The sequence below is a fragment of the Atractosteus spatula genome, chromosome 13, assembly GCF_055471065.1.
Source record: "Atractosteus spatula isolate fAtrSpa1 chromosome 13, fAtrSpa1.hap1, whole genome shotgun sequence".
In the NCBI taxonomy this organism is placed as follows: Eukaryota; Metazoa; Chordata; class Actinopteri; order Semionotiformes; family Lepisosteidae; genus Atractosteus; species Atractosteus spatula.
The window spans coordinates 17,373,333-17,394,115 of NC_142718.1; the positions used below are offsets into that span (position 1 = coordinate 17,373,333).

Sequence of the window (20,783 nt, forward strand, 5' to 3'; positions counted from 1 at the left end):
ACATTATAAGTTATATCATGAAAATAGTATTAACCTATATTTATATTTGCACTTCTGCATATATTTGTTTCTGTTTTGTGCTGTGCTACAGACTGTTTCAAATGCTTAGCTTTCATATCTCCTAATACACACCAGATATTGTAATATACATAGTGTCTATTTTAAGATTTTAGAAGAGTTCCAGGAATCTGGTGACATAATAGAAGATATCCAGTAATTACTAAAGCTCTCCGTCATGGCATATAAGTATGATCTGTCCTATTGTAGTAAACAGGATTTTTAAATCTGAATATAGCTACAGGCAGTGATCATACTTTTACTTATTTGGTTTTAGCAAACAAAGAGTGCAGGGATTTTGTCATAAATTATTTTCATGTATTGTTTCTAAACAATGGAATACATTTCATGAGTGGTAGTATTCTGAATTAGTAAATGTTACATTTTTACTCGTAGTGAAAGCTACCTACTGTACATGTTTGTGAATGTTAACATTCACTGTGATAAACTCACATTGTGCTAACTGTTGCATGGTTCATTTTTGTTGGTGGGTGTTGTTTTTGCTGTTGATGTTTTTATTGTAAGCTGCTCTGTCATGGCGATTGTCTTATCAGCTTGTTTTCTGATGACAATTTTAAACTTTAAATATGTTTATGTGGGTGTGGCAAAATAGTGTGTATAATAATTACTGTAAAAGGGTGCTTTCTGCGTTATATGCTGTAATAGTTACTCCTTTGTATAAATCGTGTTCTTTTGCTTGTGTCTTATTTCAAGTTATTTTTTAACATCAAATTACAAGCCATCATACTTGATGTATAGTGATCTGTAAGAGATTGTGAGTTGCATGTTATGGCATTCTGACTTGAAAAACTTAACAGTTCTATCAAAGTGCAGGCCTTTTGCCATCTTTTTCAATTTTAAAACTGAATGTTGTGAGATCTAGCTAATTGCTGCAGTGCTTTGTTCATTTTGAAACCTTTCACTGTACTCTAGGATGTTGATCAGTTTGCTATCTGTTTTAACTCTGCAGGGTACTTGAAGCTGTCCAAAGCCACAAGTGCGCATTAGGAATCCAGTTCTCTCTTCTCGCCCTTGACATCCCATGCACACCCACAGCACCATGGGAAGCCCCCCTGAGGTGCTGGCTTGGTCCTCCTCTCCCAGCCTCCTAGTGGGCAAGCTAAAGGATGAGTTGTTGAGTACAGGGAATCCCCCAAACAAGATGACTGCCGCCCCCCCTTCCCCTCCTCCTCCACAGATCATTGAGGACCTGCCCCCCCTGCAGCAGCCATTGGAGGAGGAACTGGTGCTCGGCAGCAGCCCCCCAAACACAGTCCTTACCAGTGTGAGTGAGGACTCATCCCGCGAACAGCGCCACTTTGACAACAGTGTGTTGCAGCTGCAGGAGAATGAGGAAGTGGACACAACAGCCCCGCAGGGGCAGGGCTGTGGCAGCGGTGGAGGGGATGGCGGTGGGTGTCCTGCCGATCATAGTGGCAGTAGTGGTGTCCAGACTCACGCTCATGACGATATCAAGATGCATTTTCAACGGACGGGGAGTGGCAGTGGGGGCTTCTTGGAGGGCCTCTTTGGATGCCTTCGGCCAGTTTGGAACATTATTGGGAAAGCCTACTCTACTGATTACAAACTGCAGCAGCAAGGTGAGTTTTTGCCAATATAACATTCATAGTAGGTCATTAGGTGGATTTAATCTTTGAAGTCATTTAGAGTGCCTCTGCAAGATTTGAATCTCCAGTCTTTTAACTCTGTGTTATTGCAGCAGTAGACATTCTGTCAATAAAAGAGATCCAGAAATGACTAATGTTGCACACAAATGAAAAACACCTTAGTAAAGTTCTGTAATGCTTCATTTTAATTGGCTTGTCTAAAGTATAAATCCCTTGAGGCATCAAATGCTATAAAATGTTTGGTAAGTTGTCGGATGTTCTTGTTGAAAACTATACTTTGATTTTAAAGTCACCAAATAAGACTTAAAAATGTGCTCGATTGAAAACATTGTATCCACCATAGGCTTTCCAATGATTTTTGGTTATCTAGTTACCAGATTTTGATAACACAACATGTGAAACTTTTTTTTAAGTCAGATTGGTGAATTTAATTAAGTGTATATTGCATGTATAATTGAGCTTTCATGCTTTCAGATTTACATAAAAACTCACATCATTCCAGGGCCAAAATTCTACTTGGACCAACATTTTATGTCTTTTAAAACAATATATCTTTGTAAAAGATTCTATTTTGAAGCTAAATTCTTTTTTTCCAGTCAGCATACAGCCTTCATAATTTTATCACAGACACAAATCACCTATAAAACTGCCCGCTTCATGTTTGTTGATGTGTATCTTTGTAGATATTAGAAAGCCCAGATCTTGATGGGAAATGCACTAAAACAGAGCTGTCGAAACAGCTCCCCCTGTGGTCAATAGGGAGTCTGATGTGTGTGTTGTCCCCACAGACACATGGGAAGTGCCCTTTGAAGAGATCTCGGAGCTGCAGTGGCTGGGGAGTGGCGCGCAAGGGGCTGTGTTCCTGGGTAAGTTCCACTCCGAAGAGGTGGCCATCAAGAAGGTGCGCGAGCAAAAGGAGACGGACATTAAACACTTGCGGAAGCTGAAACACCCCAACATCATTGCCTTCAAGTACGTAACACCTCCCATTCATCTTCTTTGCACTCTGGGTAATTCGGACATAAATGTACCCCCAAACTGATTCTGATAATCACTTTTTTCCTCCTTTATTATGCTGAAATTGTTCTATGTATCATTTTCATTTCCATGCAGAAGTGATGCTTTATAAACAGAAAAGGTCCATCAGCACAATTTAAAGTTAACACAAAAAACATACTCCATTTAAGTTTCATATATGTGCCATACTTTTAGTTTCTGTGTATCCACTGTATTAAAAATAAATCCATTTGCAGTTGATTTGAAAGTGTAGCTGCAGTAACTGTACCTGCTTTCCCTCCTGCTCAAACAGAAACAGAAAGTCTCAAGAAGGTCAAAGAAAAAAGATTTACAGTCTTCGAGTAAAATGCCAAACTAATCAATTGAAACTAAACAATAAAGCAGTTGCCCATGCTTTCAGGCTGATTTTAAATGTGTGATTCTTGCGCTGTATAAAGACTGTAATAGTAAATTATTATATCTACATGAAGATATTTTGTAGCACAAAACTAGATAACGTTTTGGAATGGTGTGGTGAGCAGTCTTGCCCGTGTAGTGTTTAAAAGATATAATACATTTAACAGTTCCATAATGTCTTTCTAATCCATTAATGGCTTATGAGATTCATGTGACCGTACGTTTTGTTGCCTCATTTTGAATTGTGATGACAATATGGAGCTGCACATATCTGGAATTTTGTGATGTAAACTGAAGATTTTACACTTTACCGTGTACATTTTACTTTCATTATAGTCTAAATAGCACTCATCGATGCAGATTCTTTCAACCCTGAAATTAGCATTGCTGTACCCCTTTAATCATGTCCTTCTTAAGAGCAACCTTCACTCCAGTTTTTTAAAAAAATGTGCGATCATGTTGTTTTTTTAGCATTTGGTATTTGCTGCACCTACAGCCTTCTCCTTCAGGGCTTACGGGCCTTACAGACCACAGAGTTGTGTGTAAATGTCTCGGAGAAGTCTTAATTATAGTTTATTCATTCCAGCAAGTGTATTGGATGTTGAAATGTTCTATTTAGTTTACACAATGTGTGATCTGTGTTGCCTGTGAACTTGGTGTATATATTTGCAGGGGCGTATGCACACAGGCTCCGTGCTATTGCATTATCATGGAGTACTGTGCTCATGGGCAGCTGTATGAGGTGCTGCGAGCAGGACGCAAAATCACCCCAAGGCTGCTAGTGGACTGGGCCTCAGGGATAGCCAGCGGCATGAACTACCTACATCTTCACAAAATCATACACAGAGACCTCAAATCCCCAAAGTAAGTCCATCGTACCCTAGCAGACAGTCACACACACATACAGTACACAACAAGGGCCAATTTTCTCTGAAGCTAATTAACCTACCTGTATGTTTTTGGACTGGGAGGAAACTGGAGCACCTGGAGAAAACCCAAGCGAACATAGAGAGAACATACAAACTCCACACAGGTCTGCAATTGAACCCGTTGCCTAAGTGCTGTGTGGCAGCAATGCTAAACACTGTGCCGCCTGCCTGGTCACATTCTGTTTATAAATGATGGGTAGGTATCCTTTCCTGTTCAGCAGGAAATCTTTCAAGATTAGTCAATGTTTACTTCATGCTAATAATGGCTTTGGATTTTTCTCAAGATGGTCATCTAAAATAGAATTGGTTTCAGCACATTTTCTGCCAAGTAATGTCTACAAATCCATAGGAGTGGCATATATCTGGAAAAACTAACCAAGGCTCATTGAAGGTTATGCATTTTCACAGCTCTTTGGCAACCCCCACAATACTGAGCTTTGTAAGAAGAAGCAGTAACATGCCTCTGTTGTTCCATTATTTTGCAAGATTTACAGCTAATCTTTCATAATATAAGTAATTATGAGTTAAGTGTACGGTATGTAGTACTAGTTATATTTAGGTCTCACAATAGATTAGAATGGAATATACTCCTGCTTTAGCAGGTTTGTAAAGACCACTTGTTCGGTTCTTAGTATCAATTCTGGTTATTACAAGAGGCTTGATAATACAGTTTTTATTGAACTGCATTTGTCTTCACTTCTTGCATGTTGAATGAATAGTTATCCCAGTTAGGTTGAAATTAAAGAGAATGCAATGGTAAATGGTAAAATTTCAGATTTTTGCAAATAAATAAAACTTCGAAAGATGCTATGTTATCAGGAGAGATGTTATTTGTTTTGTAGCTAGTATACTGAGATTTTATCAAACAGACATGACATGAGTAAATTTATGATGCCATCAACAGTGTTGATCAACAGAGGTTCTACCTTGGAAGTCACATTAATGTAAGTAGCATGTGTGGCCACTGTTGCAAACAATGCAGGGTGTGCAGCTGCAGTTCTGTATATGCTTTGCACCACGTTGCCATATTGTGGGATTCTTTCCCATTACTCTCATAGGGCCTGGACAAACATATGCTCATTCCCTGGTCTCTAAATCTGTATCTCACACATAGTCCCACCTAATCTCATTAATGTTCAATAGTGAGCCCATGGAAAGAGCAGCAAGTGAGGAACTTGATCAATGTGCCATACAGTCAAGTTGCCCTGAATCACTGCAAGTGGAATTTTGTATCAACTAGGTTGGTGGTTTCCACACACCTGCTGTTTTTCATTCCATCCCACCTTAATAAGATAATTGAAGCCTTACTTGATCTAAGAAGTTGCTTCAATTGTATATTTGGATTTTATTTTACTTACAAAATACAATGCTTAAATCTTCCAACATGTTTAAAGCTGGGAACAAACAATTCCAATTAATACTATTATTAAATGAGTGATAGGTTCAGCATTCACTTCGGCTGGAACAAAAACCAATATGTGTGTGGGTCACCAGGACCAAGATTGGGAATCACTCAACTAGATATTCCTGCCTAGACCAAACACACTTGGACCTCCCCATCAATTGGTCTTTTGTATAATGATTAGTGTACTGTCCTACACATCTACATTACAGTCACTTCTATTAGGGATGTGTCTTCACAAAACCTTGATTCATCATTAATGAGGACTTGACTCCACTATGAGTCCGCCTAAGGTGTAGACCACTTATTCTGCTGTGTTGATGAATCTTGACAAGCTCTTTTATTTTTTATTTTTTATTTATTTTTTATTTATAGCTCTTTTAAATTTATGTGGTCACCTGGCCTGCATGTTTAATCCTCAGAATTGAACTGCTGATGTGTGGGTTGGTGCAACCTGGTGTTTCCGGTGCAGAGGAGTTAGCTGCATAAAAATTCAAATGTCACAGTAAGATATTTACATAAGTCATTTTTGGACTGTGTTCGGCTGTTACATCTTGCCAATAGATATTGCTGGTTGAAAAATGCACAGGATGGCAAGTGGCAGTGCATTCACATAGTCCAGTCTCCAAAATCCCTATGACATGAAGTTTTTTTTTTCTTGATAAGTAGGGTTTTGTGCTTTTTCTTGATTTTTACCAGGTTAAAAATTCAACAGTTTAAATTGCTTTAAATCACTTTGTGCCCAATTATCTCTACTCACTATTGAGGTAATTAAGATGTGTTTGGTTTTTAATTCTTTTAGAAGTATCGCTTTTGGCAATACAAAGTTATTTAAGTTTATCATAGTCAGTCATGACTGATTAGTTAATCATAATTACTCCAAAATCAATAGCTTTAATATATACCATTTCCACCCACAATCACTGTTTACAAGTGTCAGTAAAACCTGCAGTATACTAGCCCAACCTAGTTTATTCTTTATAATTACCATTCTTATTTTAATTAATTTGAATTTGATTTACCAGACTGGCCAGGTTGTGCCTTTTGTGCTTCTACAGCATTCTGAAGAGAGTAGCACATCTCAGTGTTAGCAGACATTGCTTATTCTGCATTCCCTGAGCCGCAAACACCTGTTGCTTAATCAATGCCTCTAAAACATGTGCTTGCTCAGTAAGAAAGACCTTCTTTGTCAGTAAAATAATTACAACATACTGAGTTTTTTTCAGGCCAGAATTTTTTTGTTTAACAAGAAAAAGAGATGCTGTGATTTATAGTCTCCATTATAAAATTGATTTTTCCCCAGTTATGTAATCTATTGAAAACATCAATGCACACAATTAAAAATATAACGCGTATTCAAAATTCTTAAATAATATTTCCCTAATATTCTTATTTAAATGATAGAGTGGCTCTGATTCTTAAATTTCTATTTTAAATATCATTTTGAATATTGTTAGTCCTACTTGCAGTGGGGTTCCTTGTGTTATATAAATATCCTCAATATTTTTCAAAATTCTAGTTTTTTATTTGGCATATTCAAGTGAATATTACATTTTCATTTTGTCTATATAAATTAACGTTTTGAAAATTGTATCATGTTACATTGAAAAATGTGGACAAATATAGATATTGATGGCATGGTGGTGCACTGGTCCGCATTGCTGCCTAGCAGTGCTGGAGTCCTGGGTTCCATTACTGGGCTGTTCGCTGCAGGGAATTTCTCTGTTCTCCCTGTGTTCATGTGGGTCTTCACCAGATGCTCCCGTTTCCTCCCACAAAGACATACTGGTAGGTTCATTAGCTTCTAGGAGAACTGGCCCTTGTGTAAGTGTGTGTGTGTGTGTGTGTGTTAGTGTAAGTGAGTGTGAGTGTAAGAGTGTGAGTGTAAGAGTGTAAAAGTGTGAGTGTGAGTATAACAGTAAGTGTGTGAGTGTAAGAGTAAGTGTGTGTGTGAGTGTAAGTGAGTGTATGAGTGTGTGTGAGTGTATATGTGTGTATGCTATGTGACAAACTGGCAATCTGTTCAGGGTGTATCCCGCCTTGAGTCCATTGTTTCCGGAATAGACTCAGGTTCCCTTGCAACCCTGTATTGGATGAAGCATTTAAATAAAGGTACAGTATGAGGTGCTATAACAGAGGAAAGAACATGATGGTCTTATGGGATTTCCATGGGATTGACAAGGCTGCCATTTTGTCTGAATCTATTATAGTACTTGCTAACTGATCCATAGATCTTGGTCATTCTTTGAAAGAAGCCAGGGTATCAGATTCACCAACATGTTTATAGCACAAAATTCATGAAAAGGCTACACAAAGAAGTACAGTATGATTTATATTGGTTAGGCACATTTTCAGTTGTAATAATTGATTCTTCCTATTGAGATTTTGTTTCCTGTTACGAAGCACAGATACATTTGTGAAGGCTAAATGTTATTATTTCTATGTGTAAAGCAGCAGTTGTCTAGCAGTCATCCTGGGCATCTTGGATCAGGTTTCATCCCCTGCAGCAGCTGTCTGAAACCACTACAACAGAAGTGGCACTTGTGTCAGGAATGGATGCTGATGTATTTTGGAACACATACTGTAGATTTGAGGATCTGAATTACTGGAAATCCCTTTCAGAAGACATTCATGAAAATCTCCTGTAGAATTAGTTTGTGTGTTTGAGTTTTCTTTAGGGCTCTTTCACTGCCACAGTGGCCACAAAACCATATACACTTTCAAGATGTGTGCTCTGTTGTCTCAAAGATGTACAGTAACACTCCCTGAGGTTAGGTGTCAACTGCAGGACAGATACATCTACCAGACTACCATGTGCAGATGCAGCCATTCAGAATGGGGGCTGGATAATGCAGTACATTGTGGTGCCTGCACTGCAGGTTACCGCACATTTTTAAAAATTCTGAGTTGTCGGACTGCGCTACTTTGTAAAACCACCTGGTGAAGCCCTGAAAGCTAAATTTGGCCTGTGGAAGCATTTGAGCTGTTGCCAGAAAATGCCCGGTTTTGAATGCCAGTTAATGCTGAGGGACAATTTTTTTCCAGTTATAGAATTTAAGTTGTATACTGTTTAGACTTTTTATATTTTAAACTGTATATTATAGTATTTTAAATATTAAATTCATTAAAAAAGAGAGTAGGGCTATTTTACAAAAACAACATTACTTTAAATTTCGATTGTGAAAAATATATTTCACATATACTGTTCTGTAATGGCTTTAAAGCCATACAGTCTCATATGTGATATATACGAAATGTACATACAGTAGATGGTAGTGGTAGCTAAATATAAAAAATAGAAAGTACACACAGTATTCTACCGTCTTCATGAGCATGTTATGCATCATAGTCTTTAACTCTGTAACTTGCGGTGGTTATTTTGGAAAAGTTTTGATGTGCTTGTTCTAACTATATAAAGTTTATATACTTCATAAAAAACTATAATGTTTTATCCTTTTCAAAGAATACATAATAAGAACACTTGCTGTTATTGTAAAAAAAGGTGTAATGCTGATTACACTATCTGTGCAGCTATCTTGCTGGCACAAAACAATCCCTCCCGGGCTCTTTTTGAGCATCACGAGTTTCATTCATGTTGTTACATTATTATTTATATTAACATTATTATTAATATTTCATATGTACAGTTATCGTAAATGTGAATTTAGTTTGCATATTATTTTATTTGTGAGAGAATTGCAATTATATATGTTGTTGTATTAACAGTTACAACAGTTATTTCACACCTGAAAACTTGGGTTTTTTTATTATAGTGGGAGTGTGAAGATTGAGTGAGCACTGGGGTGCACAGTGTGATTAACACGGTGAGATTACTGAGACGGATAATTTTAGTGAATATATTGATAAATGTCTGGACTTTGGATTTCACGAAGCAAGATAAAATTGTATCTAGCAGTGAATTAGCTATGTGACATTGCTCCCCGTGAAGTTTTCAGGAAAGGGGATTATTTGACAGCGTCCCCACCGTGTTGTGCCCATAGAGTGCTAGTTTTAATATAACAGTGTATTACTCTGATCTCTATCTTCCAAGTACGTTTTTTAAACGTTTGTAATTGATATTATTACAAATACACTTTATATTGTTATTCAGTTTGTATCTACATGTTAGTTGGTGGGCAAACGTTCGAGGTGAAAATTCTTCCATGAGGAGGGTACCTTTAAAGCGGAGAAGTTGGCACTTTTGGCACTCCATCTATTTAAAGCCCTGGCCAAATACTCATACATTACTGTACATACAGTTAAAATTCAAACTGAACTAAAAACTACACATCCCAGTTAACATGGCAGTGCTTGTGATCATTGAGTTTAACCAACAAAACAGGGCAAAAAATCACCCACATGACTTTGAAGCTACGTTTCACAAGCTTAACCTCTCAGCATCAATGCGAAATTTAAACGATAGGCTACCTCAAACTGTGAGCTACTTGGCTCCGTATGTCACTTAAGATTTATAGTTGAAATCTGAGCTTAAATATAGAGTTAAAAACTTGACAAACAGAGGAATGTTGGAAATGTGTAATTTTTCTGGAGCAGAAATACAAATAGAAAATAAAAGCTTTTTGACATCTCTAATTTTGCTCATGGTCTCCAAAATGAACAAGAAAAACATTTTCAGAGAGAAACTACTTAGAATAAGTAATTAGAAATTTGAGCAATCTAATTTCTTATTCATTTGATCAGTGAAATTTCACATGCAGAAGATTGCACCAGAGACAACACTAGCTCTTCTTGCCTTAGAAGTTCAAGGAAAGGGTGAATTAAGCCATGTCAAGTGCAATAATTTGGTCATCAGTAATAACAGTTTAAAATGTGCATAGATTAATATAAAAATTCTGGAAACTTTACAATTAAAGAGCTATGCACAACAAGTAACAAAAGATAGAGAAAACCTAAGCTTTTCAAGGCTGAAGCTAAAATTCAGTCTAAATGATTAAGAGAAATCACAATTTATGACATTAAAGATTTAGAGATGTAAATAAATGGTTTAAATGTAAAAATACAAAAATGCATATGAGCAAAAAGTAATTTAGAAATGGAGCAGGTGTTACTTTGAAATGAGCAAACAGAAAAAAAGTAAATCATGACAAGACATTGTGCAGAAGAGGAATGCAGGAACAGCTGCAAAAGCTTAGATATCCAAAAAATATCACAGAAAGCTGCGTTACAAAAGAACATGTGAAAACTGTTGAATGTTTACATAGATACTGAAATGAGGTTAAACAGTTAATCTAAATGTATTAAATGTAAACATATTTTAGATTTTATGTAGTTCCTTGCATTGAACTGTTTGTTGGATGCACATAAATAAAAGAAATAGGCAAACATACAATAGCTGTAAGATATTTATATTTAGAGGCAATTTGTTTAAATAAACTAGTTATGGATACTGATGTGCCAGAGAGGTGGAACGGCTGTTTCCTTAAGCCAGCACTTTAAAATTTATCCTCAGTAACTGCATCTCATAGCGGGTATCTTTTTTTAAAATCTTTCCACATGTAATTAGGAAGTACAATAAACTCCTGTTTTGTTTAACAGTGAAATTATTTACGGTGCTTGATTAATTTAAAAAAAAAAAGTTTAAAGGCAGACACACTCGGTGCTATAAGCACTCCAAGCTGCAGAAAGGTCTTTCAGTGCCGCCTCTTCTCTGATGGAGCTCAGTAGGTGGTTTGCTATTTTCACAGCAACTTGCTGATCTGCTTCACACCACAGGAAGACTCGAAAATGTGATTTTTTCTGTATGAAACGTGTATTGTGTTAACGAAATTAAAGTGGTACAGCTTACACTAAGCTTACACAAAGATTCTAAATTGATTACAAGGAAGAAATAATTTTATGCAGCTCCATGAAGTTGGCCCCCCTACAGACAGCACAAACGATGAAAACCACCTCATTCATTAGTACTACGTTTGTGCCAGTTTGTGCCGTTAAAAGTCGCGTTTGTGCTGCTTTCGTTTCCGGGATATTGTGGAATATATGTAATATATGTTTTTTCGGGGTCGTGACGTCACTCAGCCCCCCTTTGAAAGTAACTTCCCAGCTGCTTTTGTTCCTGCGATATAGTGCCTTGTTTTTCAGGTGATCACATGACCATGAACGGTGACTTTGACCTCCGGTGAACCCGTCTGCCGAGTTCAAGCGCTCTGTTACTGGTGCGAGAGTAACAGTTCTGCAATTTTGTTTCTCTGTTTGCCCGGTTGGGGGGGCGGTAGTTGATTTTGCTTTTAATACCAGTATCTTCTGTGCGTTTTTGTGATCAGGAAAATTAAAATGGTCACCAATATCATACCCTAATCAGAACAGTTGCGGATATAGCCTTAAAAGGCGAACATTAGCAAGCAACTGCATGTTCTTACAAAGAGGCTTTAACTAGCACGTCTCGATATTTCGGGAACGAAAGCAGCACAAACGCTTCTTTCAATGGCACAAACGCAGTACTAATGAATGAGACCAGTCCGGTTCCCCTATGACATTGTAGGGGGGCTGGGCAAGGTCACCCCCCTAAAAAGAAGACGTTATATCTCAGGAACGAAAGCAGCTGGGAAGTTACTTTTAATGGCACAAACCGGCATAAACACAGCACTAACGAATAAGACTGGTCTGGTTCCCCTACGATGTTGTAGGGGGGCTGAGTGATGTCACGACCCGGAAAAAACAAAGCGCTATATCTCGGAAATGAAAGCAGCACAAACACTACTTTCAACGGCACAAACGTAGTACTAACAGATGAGGTGGGTTTCATAGTTTGTGCTGTCTGTAGGGAGGCCAACTTCACGGAGCTATTTTTTGCACATAGAAAGTGTTTTTTAACTAAACTTGTTTTTTAAAGCTAAAGTCATGCAAGTCTAAGTTAGGCAGGGACACGTCATTATTTCTTATTTTGGATTTTCTTTTAAAAAATAAAAGAATCAGTTGCCCATCGTGCCGTACAGTATTATGTTACATTTTTTTACATTTTCGAGAGACTTCAAAACACTTCAACTGATGCATAAAAAATGAAGCATAATGTGTGCTGTGGTGAAAAAGCAATTGAGCACAGAACATCTTTCTTCTTGTCAAAATAATTTCATATGTAACTTATTGTATCTGAGTAAAAACAGAAAATACAAAGAGTGTTTCTCAAATTAAAGACAGGTTGAACCCAATATTTTTGTGTTATTCTGGTCAGGTGTTTCGCATACATGCATATACTGTAGCTTTTGAATAGTAATCCTCGCGTTATGAACTCCCTTACACCTGGGATCCATTTTATTCAAACTAAGGTTTCTAAAAATGCTTCCAAATACTAGATGTTGTTAAAATAAAAGTTGTGAAAATTTTCATAAATCACGATCTTTAAAATGCCTGTGGTTTGAAGGCTCTGTGTCATTTGTTTGCAAAGCTATTGAGATCTGAAACGTTGTGTCTCATAAGAAGGCTTTTTAATAAGAAAGCAAAGGTTATGAAAACTGGAGAAAATGAATTATCCTGAACAAAATACAAGTTTGAAATTATGATTTATTATTAATAAATTAATATTGTTAATAATAATCATACATTATTTAGTTCAGTTTCAGTGGTCTTTTTAATACCATTTTGTTATTCTCGATTATAATTTTAATATATGCGCTTTCGTTGTAAGGCTTGTTGTAAAGGTTTGTGTTAAATTGCCCTACTGGGATGAATAAAGTATTTTGAATTTAATTGAATTACACTGGTTGAACTGGTTTTTACTCCCACTGTTGATAGTATTCATGTTTGCTCTTTCATGTTTTTAATAATATCATTTAGCATTGGACACGTTGCGATATATAAAAATAATAAAAAAGTCAATATAGTGTGCATAATATTTACTATTTATTTTTTAAAAAAGGAGTCTTTGTTAGAAGAAAAAAACAACTACCAGCCATATACAGTATGTTAAATATATTTATATTCCTAAATTAATATTGTTTATGACGTTCAGAGACATTATGCTCCTGTTATTTTTATGCTCAGCTATCTAAATTTCCCTTTAGTTGTAAAATTCCATATTAATATTCTATATTAAGTGTATTAAAACATGCACAGTAGAGAGATTAAATGAAGTAATCCTTTCACTTACATGTAATACACCACAAGTGCCACCTGTTGATCATCTTTGGCCAGTGAATCACATGCTGCAGTAGAGTTTAGCCCCTGTAGTGCATTATGGGGTTTTGATGTACATTCTGAATGGCTACATCTGTATTCTTACTAGGTAACTTGTTGGAGAATGTGAATGGCTGCTACCCAATCCAGTCTGAGGACACCCCAGCCCAGCTAACTCTGCCTATCTGTTCCTAAGTGTGACTGGCTAATTCTTTACCACTGCTACAAAACACATTACTTGACTACCCGACTTACCTGACTTCCTCTTTATGATCTCTATTTGATCTCAAAAACATGTTTTACTGACTTAAGAAGGTTTTTGGAAGCTTTTTCTTCTAAAAACAATTAACCGTTTTCTTTCCAAATGTCTGTGTTGAATTTCATCTGTAAAGAGCTGAACTCTTATTATTAAACAAATAATTATCACCAAACCAGGAGCAAACACAATTCTCTGGATAGAATCACTAATGGCCATTTGGCTGTAATCATGCAATGGAGTCTTTCACTACTAAGTAGTCGGCAAGCCTTTTTGAACTGAACATCTCTGAAATATACCTGCAGGACAACCAGAATTGAAGAAAGTAATGCTACGGCAGTGATTCTGCTGCAACAAAAGGTCATTCTATCTGGGAACTGCTAACAGTGATTTTAATTGTTTTGATCTAAGTGATGACCTCCTCTGTTCTTTTTGATGTCAGTGTATTGGTCACCCACAATGATACTGTGAAGATCTCAGACTTTGGAACTTCTAAGGAGCTCAGTGACAAGAGTACCAAGATGTCCTTCGCTGGAACAGTTGCCTGGATGGCTCCTGAAGTGATCCGCAATGAACCTGTGTCTGAGAAGGTGGACATTTGGTAAGTATGAATGACTCAGGACTGATAAATTGACAACCCTACAACGCAACCATTAGCACCAAATAAAGTTTTAGTTCAGGTGAAAGTCATTCATTATTAGTAAAGTAGTATTGAATGCTTGAATGCATGAATGCATTGTTAAGTCTCCATTGTGAATGAGATGTCTCCTTAAATATACCTTCCCAAAGCACCTCTTATCACTGCTGGAGAATCCAATCCATGTTTTCCTAAATGTAAGTGGACTGTCATACCAAATTCTTCTAAAAAATGTAAGATGTAGTCTGATGAAAACTGACATTTTTTTTGCTGTATTTTACTTCCTTTCATTCAGACCATTTTTTCTTTTATGACATTTTTCTAAGTTCGTACTGACATAATGACAAGTTGCTATGAGTGATCTATTTAAAAATAACAATCTGTGTGGGTCACATTAAGTTTTCAGTGGTTCAGTCTCATTTTTTTGTTAATGATTGATTTAAGTATCTTAGCTCTACTGATCATGTTTCAGACATTTACTGTATATATGGAACCTTGAAGCGTTATTATGATTTATTTAAAATGTGTTATCTCCCACACAACCTTAATATGACCCCTGTAAAACCCTGTTTAAAAATGCCACACTAATGTTAAATACAAAATTGATTGGCATCTTCAAAACATGTTATGTTAATATAATTTTCTACTGTGTACAGGTCATTTGGAGTAGTGCTATGGGAGCTGCTGACAGGAGAGATCCCCTACAAAGACGTAGATTCCTCTGCTATCATCTGGGGAGTGGGCAGCAACAGCCTTCACCTCCCTGTCCCTTCAACCTGTCCTGATGGCTTCAAGATCTTAATGAAACAGACATGGTAAGAGGCAGGGATCAGCACAGTGCGTCTCGGATCCCCTTGAAAATTAGATGATGTATCTCAAGGGGTTTTATCCTATTAATAAACTTAGCAAAAATGCCAATTATACCGGAGAAACTGAATGTCTGTCCAGTAACCAAATAGAAATCTAAATATTTTATCTCAACCAGTTAATAAAGGCACACACTTGGAACAGAGGTTGAGCTTGAAAACCTCGATGTTGCTGATTTGAATTTTAATCATGTCAATAGCTGATTGTAACCAGGATTTCCCAAGAGGCAGAGTTTCATTGGCTGAGCATTGAGAGTGCAGAGTTGGGATTAGTCAGACAGTGTTTTTTAGCTTTCCAGGAAATAGCACTGACTTGGGAGAACAGCTGCAGGAGATAAATCTCATATTGGGCACTGGGAAGTTTGCAGTTTATCAAATGATGAATAGCTTTTCAGATGGGCATGTTGGAGGTGCATGCCTCATTGTCTCTTTCTCTCCTGTGTGGTAAGGGTGCCATGGATTCTTCAAAAATCAATTTGATTCAATTCCAAATTGGCTGGGTATATAATTAAACTAAAGACAGTTAATTTTTTTACATATAGTAAAATAGTGGAGATCAGGAGCTTAGGCTGAGTGGGCAGTACCTGACTAGTATATGAATCAGGTGGGTAGCTGCGTAAGCATGCGTAGGCTGCAAAGGAACAAGTAATAGGTTTATTCCATGCTGAAAAAAAGAAGAAAGAAAACACAATGTTTCGGCCGTGGAGCCTTCTTCAGGTGGCCTGCTTGAAACCCTGTCTTTATAGTGCCTACACAAACTTTCATTTATTATGGATTATGGTTTCAGTTACCCTTAGCCCTTTCTTTCAGGTTTTACAGAATAGCTTTAATTTTTAATCTAATCACTTAATTCCTATTCAATTCATCAGTCTCCAGAATTTTGCAGACGATAATACCATCTCCTTACTATTCCCTTATTTTTGTGGACAGTAGCCATCAAAACAAAATACAGAATTTTGTAAAAAATCTATAAAAGGGTCTTTCAAGATGGCAATTTTTAATTTAGTGCGACTTTCCTGACTTCATAAGTATTGGAATAAATATTTAATTTAATAATTGAGCCATTTTCAAAAGATTACATTCTAAATTAGTATAAGAATATACCATTTGGAATAGTTTTAAAGGAATCGGAAAGCTTGGGTATTTAGTTTGATCCAGGAGTGACATGTATTAGTGTACATGCTGCCACAACATAGCACAAGAGTACAGTGATGTTTATGTAGTGCACTGAGGGAGTGCAAAGATGGTAAAAGTGCTGTTCTCTTTCTCACTCTCTCACCCTCTTTGTTCTGCTGCAGGCAGGGAAAACCTAGAAACAGGCCCTCCTTCAGGCAGATCCTCCTGCACCTGGACATTGCCTCAGCTGACGTGCTGGGTACACCTCAGGAGACCTACTTCAAATCCCAGGTCAGCCCACAGACCCCCTTATAGCTTAAAACCTGTCTTTGGCCATAGGATGTCAATTCCTGAGTGGCGCTTTTCATTTCTACATTTAACTACCATCATAAATAAGTCCATGGATGTGAAAAACACTTGAGACTTGGTACTTGTCAGTGTCTGATGAACCAAAATGGTTAAAGTATTCTTATTTCTGCTTTAAGGCTCAGAGCACCTTGCCTGTTTTAGGTACATAGTCAGCTTCTTTACCTGGTATAAAACAATCCAAGCTTAGTAGTCAACTTGTGCTACTTTTTAGTTCTAAGTTAAAAATACTGATTCCATTCTCAACAGCCCATTAACCTTCTTATATTTCATTACTACTTAATACTAAATGCATATTGTAGTGCTAGCCTTCACAAGATGCTGTAGTAATGTAAAGAAAAGCCTCAACCAGTGTAAAGGTACCTGTCTAGTTTGCTGACAAGCCAACATGGAAATGACTGAGGCTGCTACTCTTGTGTGAGCTTCCCCTCTCTCATTAACCTTAAACTCCCTCTAAACCATTCAATACTCCTAGACCGTTCACTTCTTAACATGGGAGTTTTCCACTACTGTGGTCGCACTACAAGACTCATCTTCTCTGAAGTTCCTGACACATTCCGCTCAAGCAGAGCAGACATGGACAAATGACTCAGCGCGTGCCTTCTGTTGCTCAGACAGAACTGTACTCTGTAGCATTGCTCAGTCCTCTCCAGGATTGTGGCTGGAATCCTCACCTTACCAGCTTTAGATTTTTCTTCCGCTGTATCACTGCGAGAGCCAACTTCTCACTGTCCCCCTGACAAAGATAATCTAACCCGCTCGCCCCTCACTGACATATCTGCCAGGCAGCTAAAATCCCAAAGGCTCACATCTCACCACACCATACAGTAAAATTTATATTTTACTGTAACACCCAAAACAGTTACTTGGATCAGCCAGTTATTTATTATAATTATTTGAAGTTTCCATGACGCAAGCTTACATGAACACAACAGTCAGAATTATGCCGGCATCACACTACACGACTTTTCCTAGGATTTTCAGTCGTAACCTTCATTTACAGAATCGTAAGAAAATCACAGTGAATTGTAGATAGTCGCAGCACATGCCCCTTACCGTCAGTTGTGCAGTGACACCCCCAGCGACCCAGCGCTCTTAACAGCCCCTATGACTCTCTGTGGCATGCTACGATCAAACAGGTTTGATTTTCTCGTAGCGAGTCGCAAGTCATAGGGGTGGGCTCTTAACAGCCAATGAGCGCTCAACCGGAAGTACAATGCGGCTGCAAGGAAAGAAGGAAAGCGAGTATTTTGGACTGTAAATATAGGAGAGGCTTATCGACCTTTGGAGCCAGCACAGATGTCTGTTCGATGTTTCGTGTTTGTTTACTTTCATGCAGTGCTCCTCCTCTTATTCCGATGTGCTCCACGTTGATTGGCTGCCAAAATGAGGAGACCTCACAGTACTTTCACGGTGCAATGCGAGATTTGGAACTGTGATGAAAAGTCATTAGGGAATTGTGTAGTCATCCCCTGCGATTCCTAGTCATATAATTTGACACCCTCTAGGACAGAAAAGGCAGCAAGATTCAGCAACTGCAGTCGTTATATTTGACATGCTCTCCAACTAGAAGTCATATCGAGTCCTGTAGTGTTACAAAGGCCTTACCTTGGCTTAAGGACTCATCCTTAGTCCTGTAGTTCTTACTTTGTAATTTAAGTCTTTTTAAATTTTCAGCACAGTGAATAAAAGAGTTTTCAGCTGAGAAATTCCTAAAATAATAGGATGCAATGCAGTGGCTGTATTTCCCCTCATATTGCTTATCAAGTATGTGCTTCGATTTGGCATTGTTTGTAGGATTTGTACAAATCTTGGCATTGCTTGTGTGATGTGATGTTGCAGGCGGGGTGGAGAGAGGAGGTGAAGAAACACTTTGAGAAGATCAAAAGTGAGGGAACATGCATCCACCGACTAGATGAGGAGCTGATCCGCCGCAGGAGAGATGAACTGAGGTGTGGGACATGTTTTTGCACTATTCCATAGTCCTGGAATATCCCTTGAAATCCCTTCAATAACTGGCCTCTTACTTAAAACACCTGGAAAATTTATTAAGACTAGAGGAAGAAAAAATAAACTACCTGAAAGTAAGATGGCAAAATTAGTGTTAACTCTAGTATGTACAGAGTTAAATGTACAGTGGTGTAAAAAAAAAAGGAAGTACATCCCATGAAAGGTTTGTCTTTTTTTACTTTTTTGGACAAAAGGATATTTGATCGTCATTTCAACAATACTGATAGATAAAGGTGATCCAATTTTAAAAAATAACATTGAAAAATCGTATTTTGCACACATTTGTACTATTTAAATCAACTGAAATGCAAATGCCTTGTGTGTAAAAAGTTTGTACACCCCTATCTTTATCCTTGCATCAAATGCCTAAAATTAGAATCACGTGCACTAAAACAGCTGCAAATAATTAGAACATCACTAGAGAGTAACTTGGAGGGCACTGCCTTATATAAACATCAGAAACCTGTGGTCTGGTTTGGTCTTAGCAATTGAGGTATGTGGCTACATCATGCCAAGATCAAAAAAGCTCTCTGAGGCCCTCCGAAGAAAGACTGTTGATGCCTATGAGTCTGGGAAGGGTTTTAAAGCCATTTCCAAGCAATTTGTAGTCAATCACTCCACTGTCACAAAGATCATCTACAAATGGAGAAAATGTCAAACCACTGGCAATCTAGGCCAGGTCATCTCACCAAATTCAGCCCAAGAGCTGACTGAAAGATGCTGCAGGAGATCCCCAAGAACCCCAGGATAACATCAAGGGATTTAAAGGCAAGTCTTGCCTCAGTCAATGGCAAAGTACATGAGTCAATCATCCGAAAGAGACTACACAACTTTGCCCTATATGCGAGGTCAGTAAGGAAGAAGCCTCTGCTCTCAAAAATGAATATAGATGCACGAGTGAAGTTTGCTAGACAACACCTAGGTGAAGATGAGGACTATAGAAACAATGTGCTCTGGAAGGATTAGAAAAAAGGTAGAGCTGTTTGGCCACAATGCCAGACGTCATGTTTGGCAAAAACCAAAAACTGCCTTTGACCAAAGGAATCTCATACCAACTGTAAAGCATGGTGGTGGAAGCATTATGGTTTGGGGCTGCTCTTCTGCCTCAGGGCCTGACCAGTTTGCAATCATAGAGTCAACCATTAATTCCACATTGTACCAGAGAGTACTTGAGGAGAATGTGAGGCTGTCTTTCAAAAGCTGAAGCTGCACCATAAGTGGACCTTGCAACAAGACAATGACCCAAAACACTCAAGCAAATCCACAAAAGAATGGCTCAAAAAGAAGAAATGGAGGGTTATGGAATGGCCAAGCCAAAGCCCAGATCTTAACCTCACAGAAATGTTATGGGGGGACTTGAAGAGGGCAGTACATGCAAGAAAGCGCTCGAACACCACACAGTTGAAGGAGTTCTGTAAGGAGGAGTGGGCAAGAATTTCTCCAAGTCGATGTAGGAGACTGATAGATAATTACAAGAAACACCTACAAGAAGTGATTTCTGCCAAAGGGGACATCACCAGCTATTGAAGCTATGGGGTGTACTTATTTTTTTCCTCAGCAGACATGTGCATTTCTGACTTTTTATTGTTGAATAAATGATTGCACATAATAATTTTCATTGTTATTTGTTACTTGTTATTGTTATTTGTTATTGATGATCATATTTATCTATCAATATTGTTGAAATGAAGATCAAATATCCATACATGCAAATATTTTGGAAAACACACACCTTTTCATGGGATGTACTTACTTTTTCACAGCACTGTACATTAAGTTCAGCCTTAATGTCAAATACAAATTCTAAGTCGTTACTTTATATCACATCGGTTTATGGATTTTCACTGCCTTTGGCAAACAAAATGCAACTAAGTCAGACCTAACCTAAGTCAGATTGTTCTTCATTAATATAAGGAAGCGCTTGTCTTCTTCTATATTTAAAGCATGGTATGATCTTTGGTTTCATTTTTCAG

At 37.7% G+C, this 20,783-nt stretch overlaps 1 protein-coding gene across 1 annotated transcript in view; it reads left to right on the forward strand.

Moving 5' to 3' along the window:
• map3k13 (mitogen-activated protein kinase kinase kinase 13) overlaps positions 1 to 20,783 on the forward strand; it is a 101,599-nt gene that overhangs the window by 66,862 nt on the left and 13,954 nt on the right. The window contains exons 3-9 of the mRNA XM_088931237.1: positions 1,028 to 1,658; positions 2,474 to 2,657; positions 3,771 to 3,962; positions 14,258 to 14,416; positions 15,109 to 15,267; positions 16,617 to 16,725; positions 18,643 to 18,752. Of these exons, the coding sequence (XP_088787363.1) occupies positions 1,100 to 1,658; positions 2,474 to 2,657; positions 3,771 to 3,962; positions 14,258 to 14,416; positions 15,109 to 15,267; positions 16,617 to 16,725; positions 18,643 to 18,752 (1,472 nt within the window). The 5' untranslated portion in view covers positions 1,028 to 1,099. The remainder of the gene's footprint in view (positions 1 to 1,027; positions 1,659 to 2,473; positions 2,658 to 3,770; positions 3,963 to 14,257; positions 14,417 to 15,108; positions 15,268 to 16,616; positions 16,726 to 18,642; positions 18,753 to 20,783) is intronic.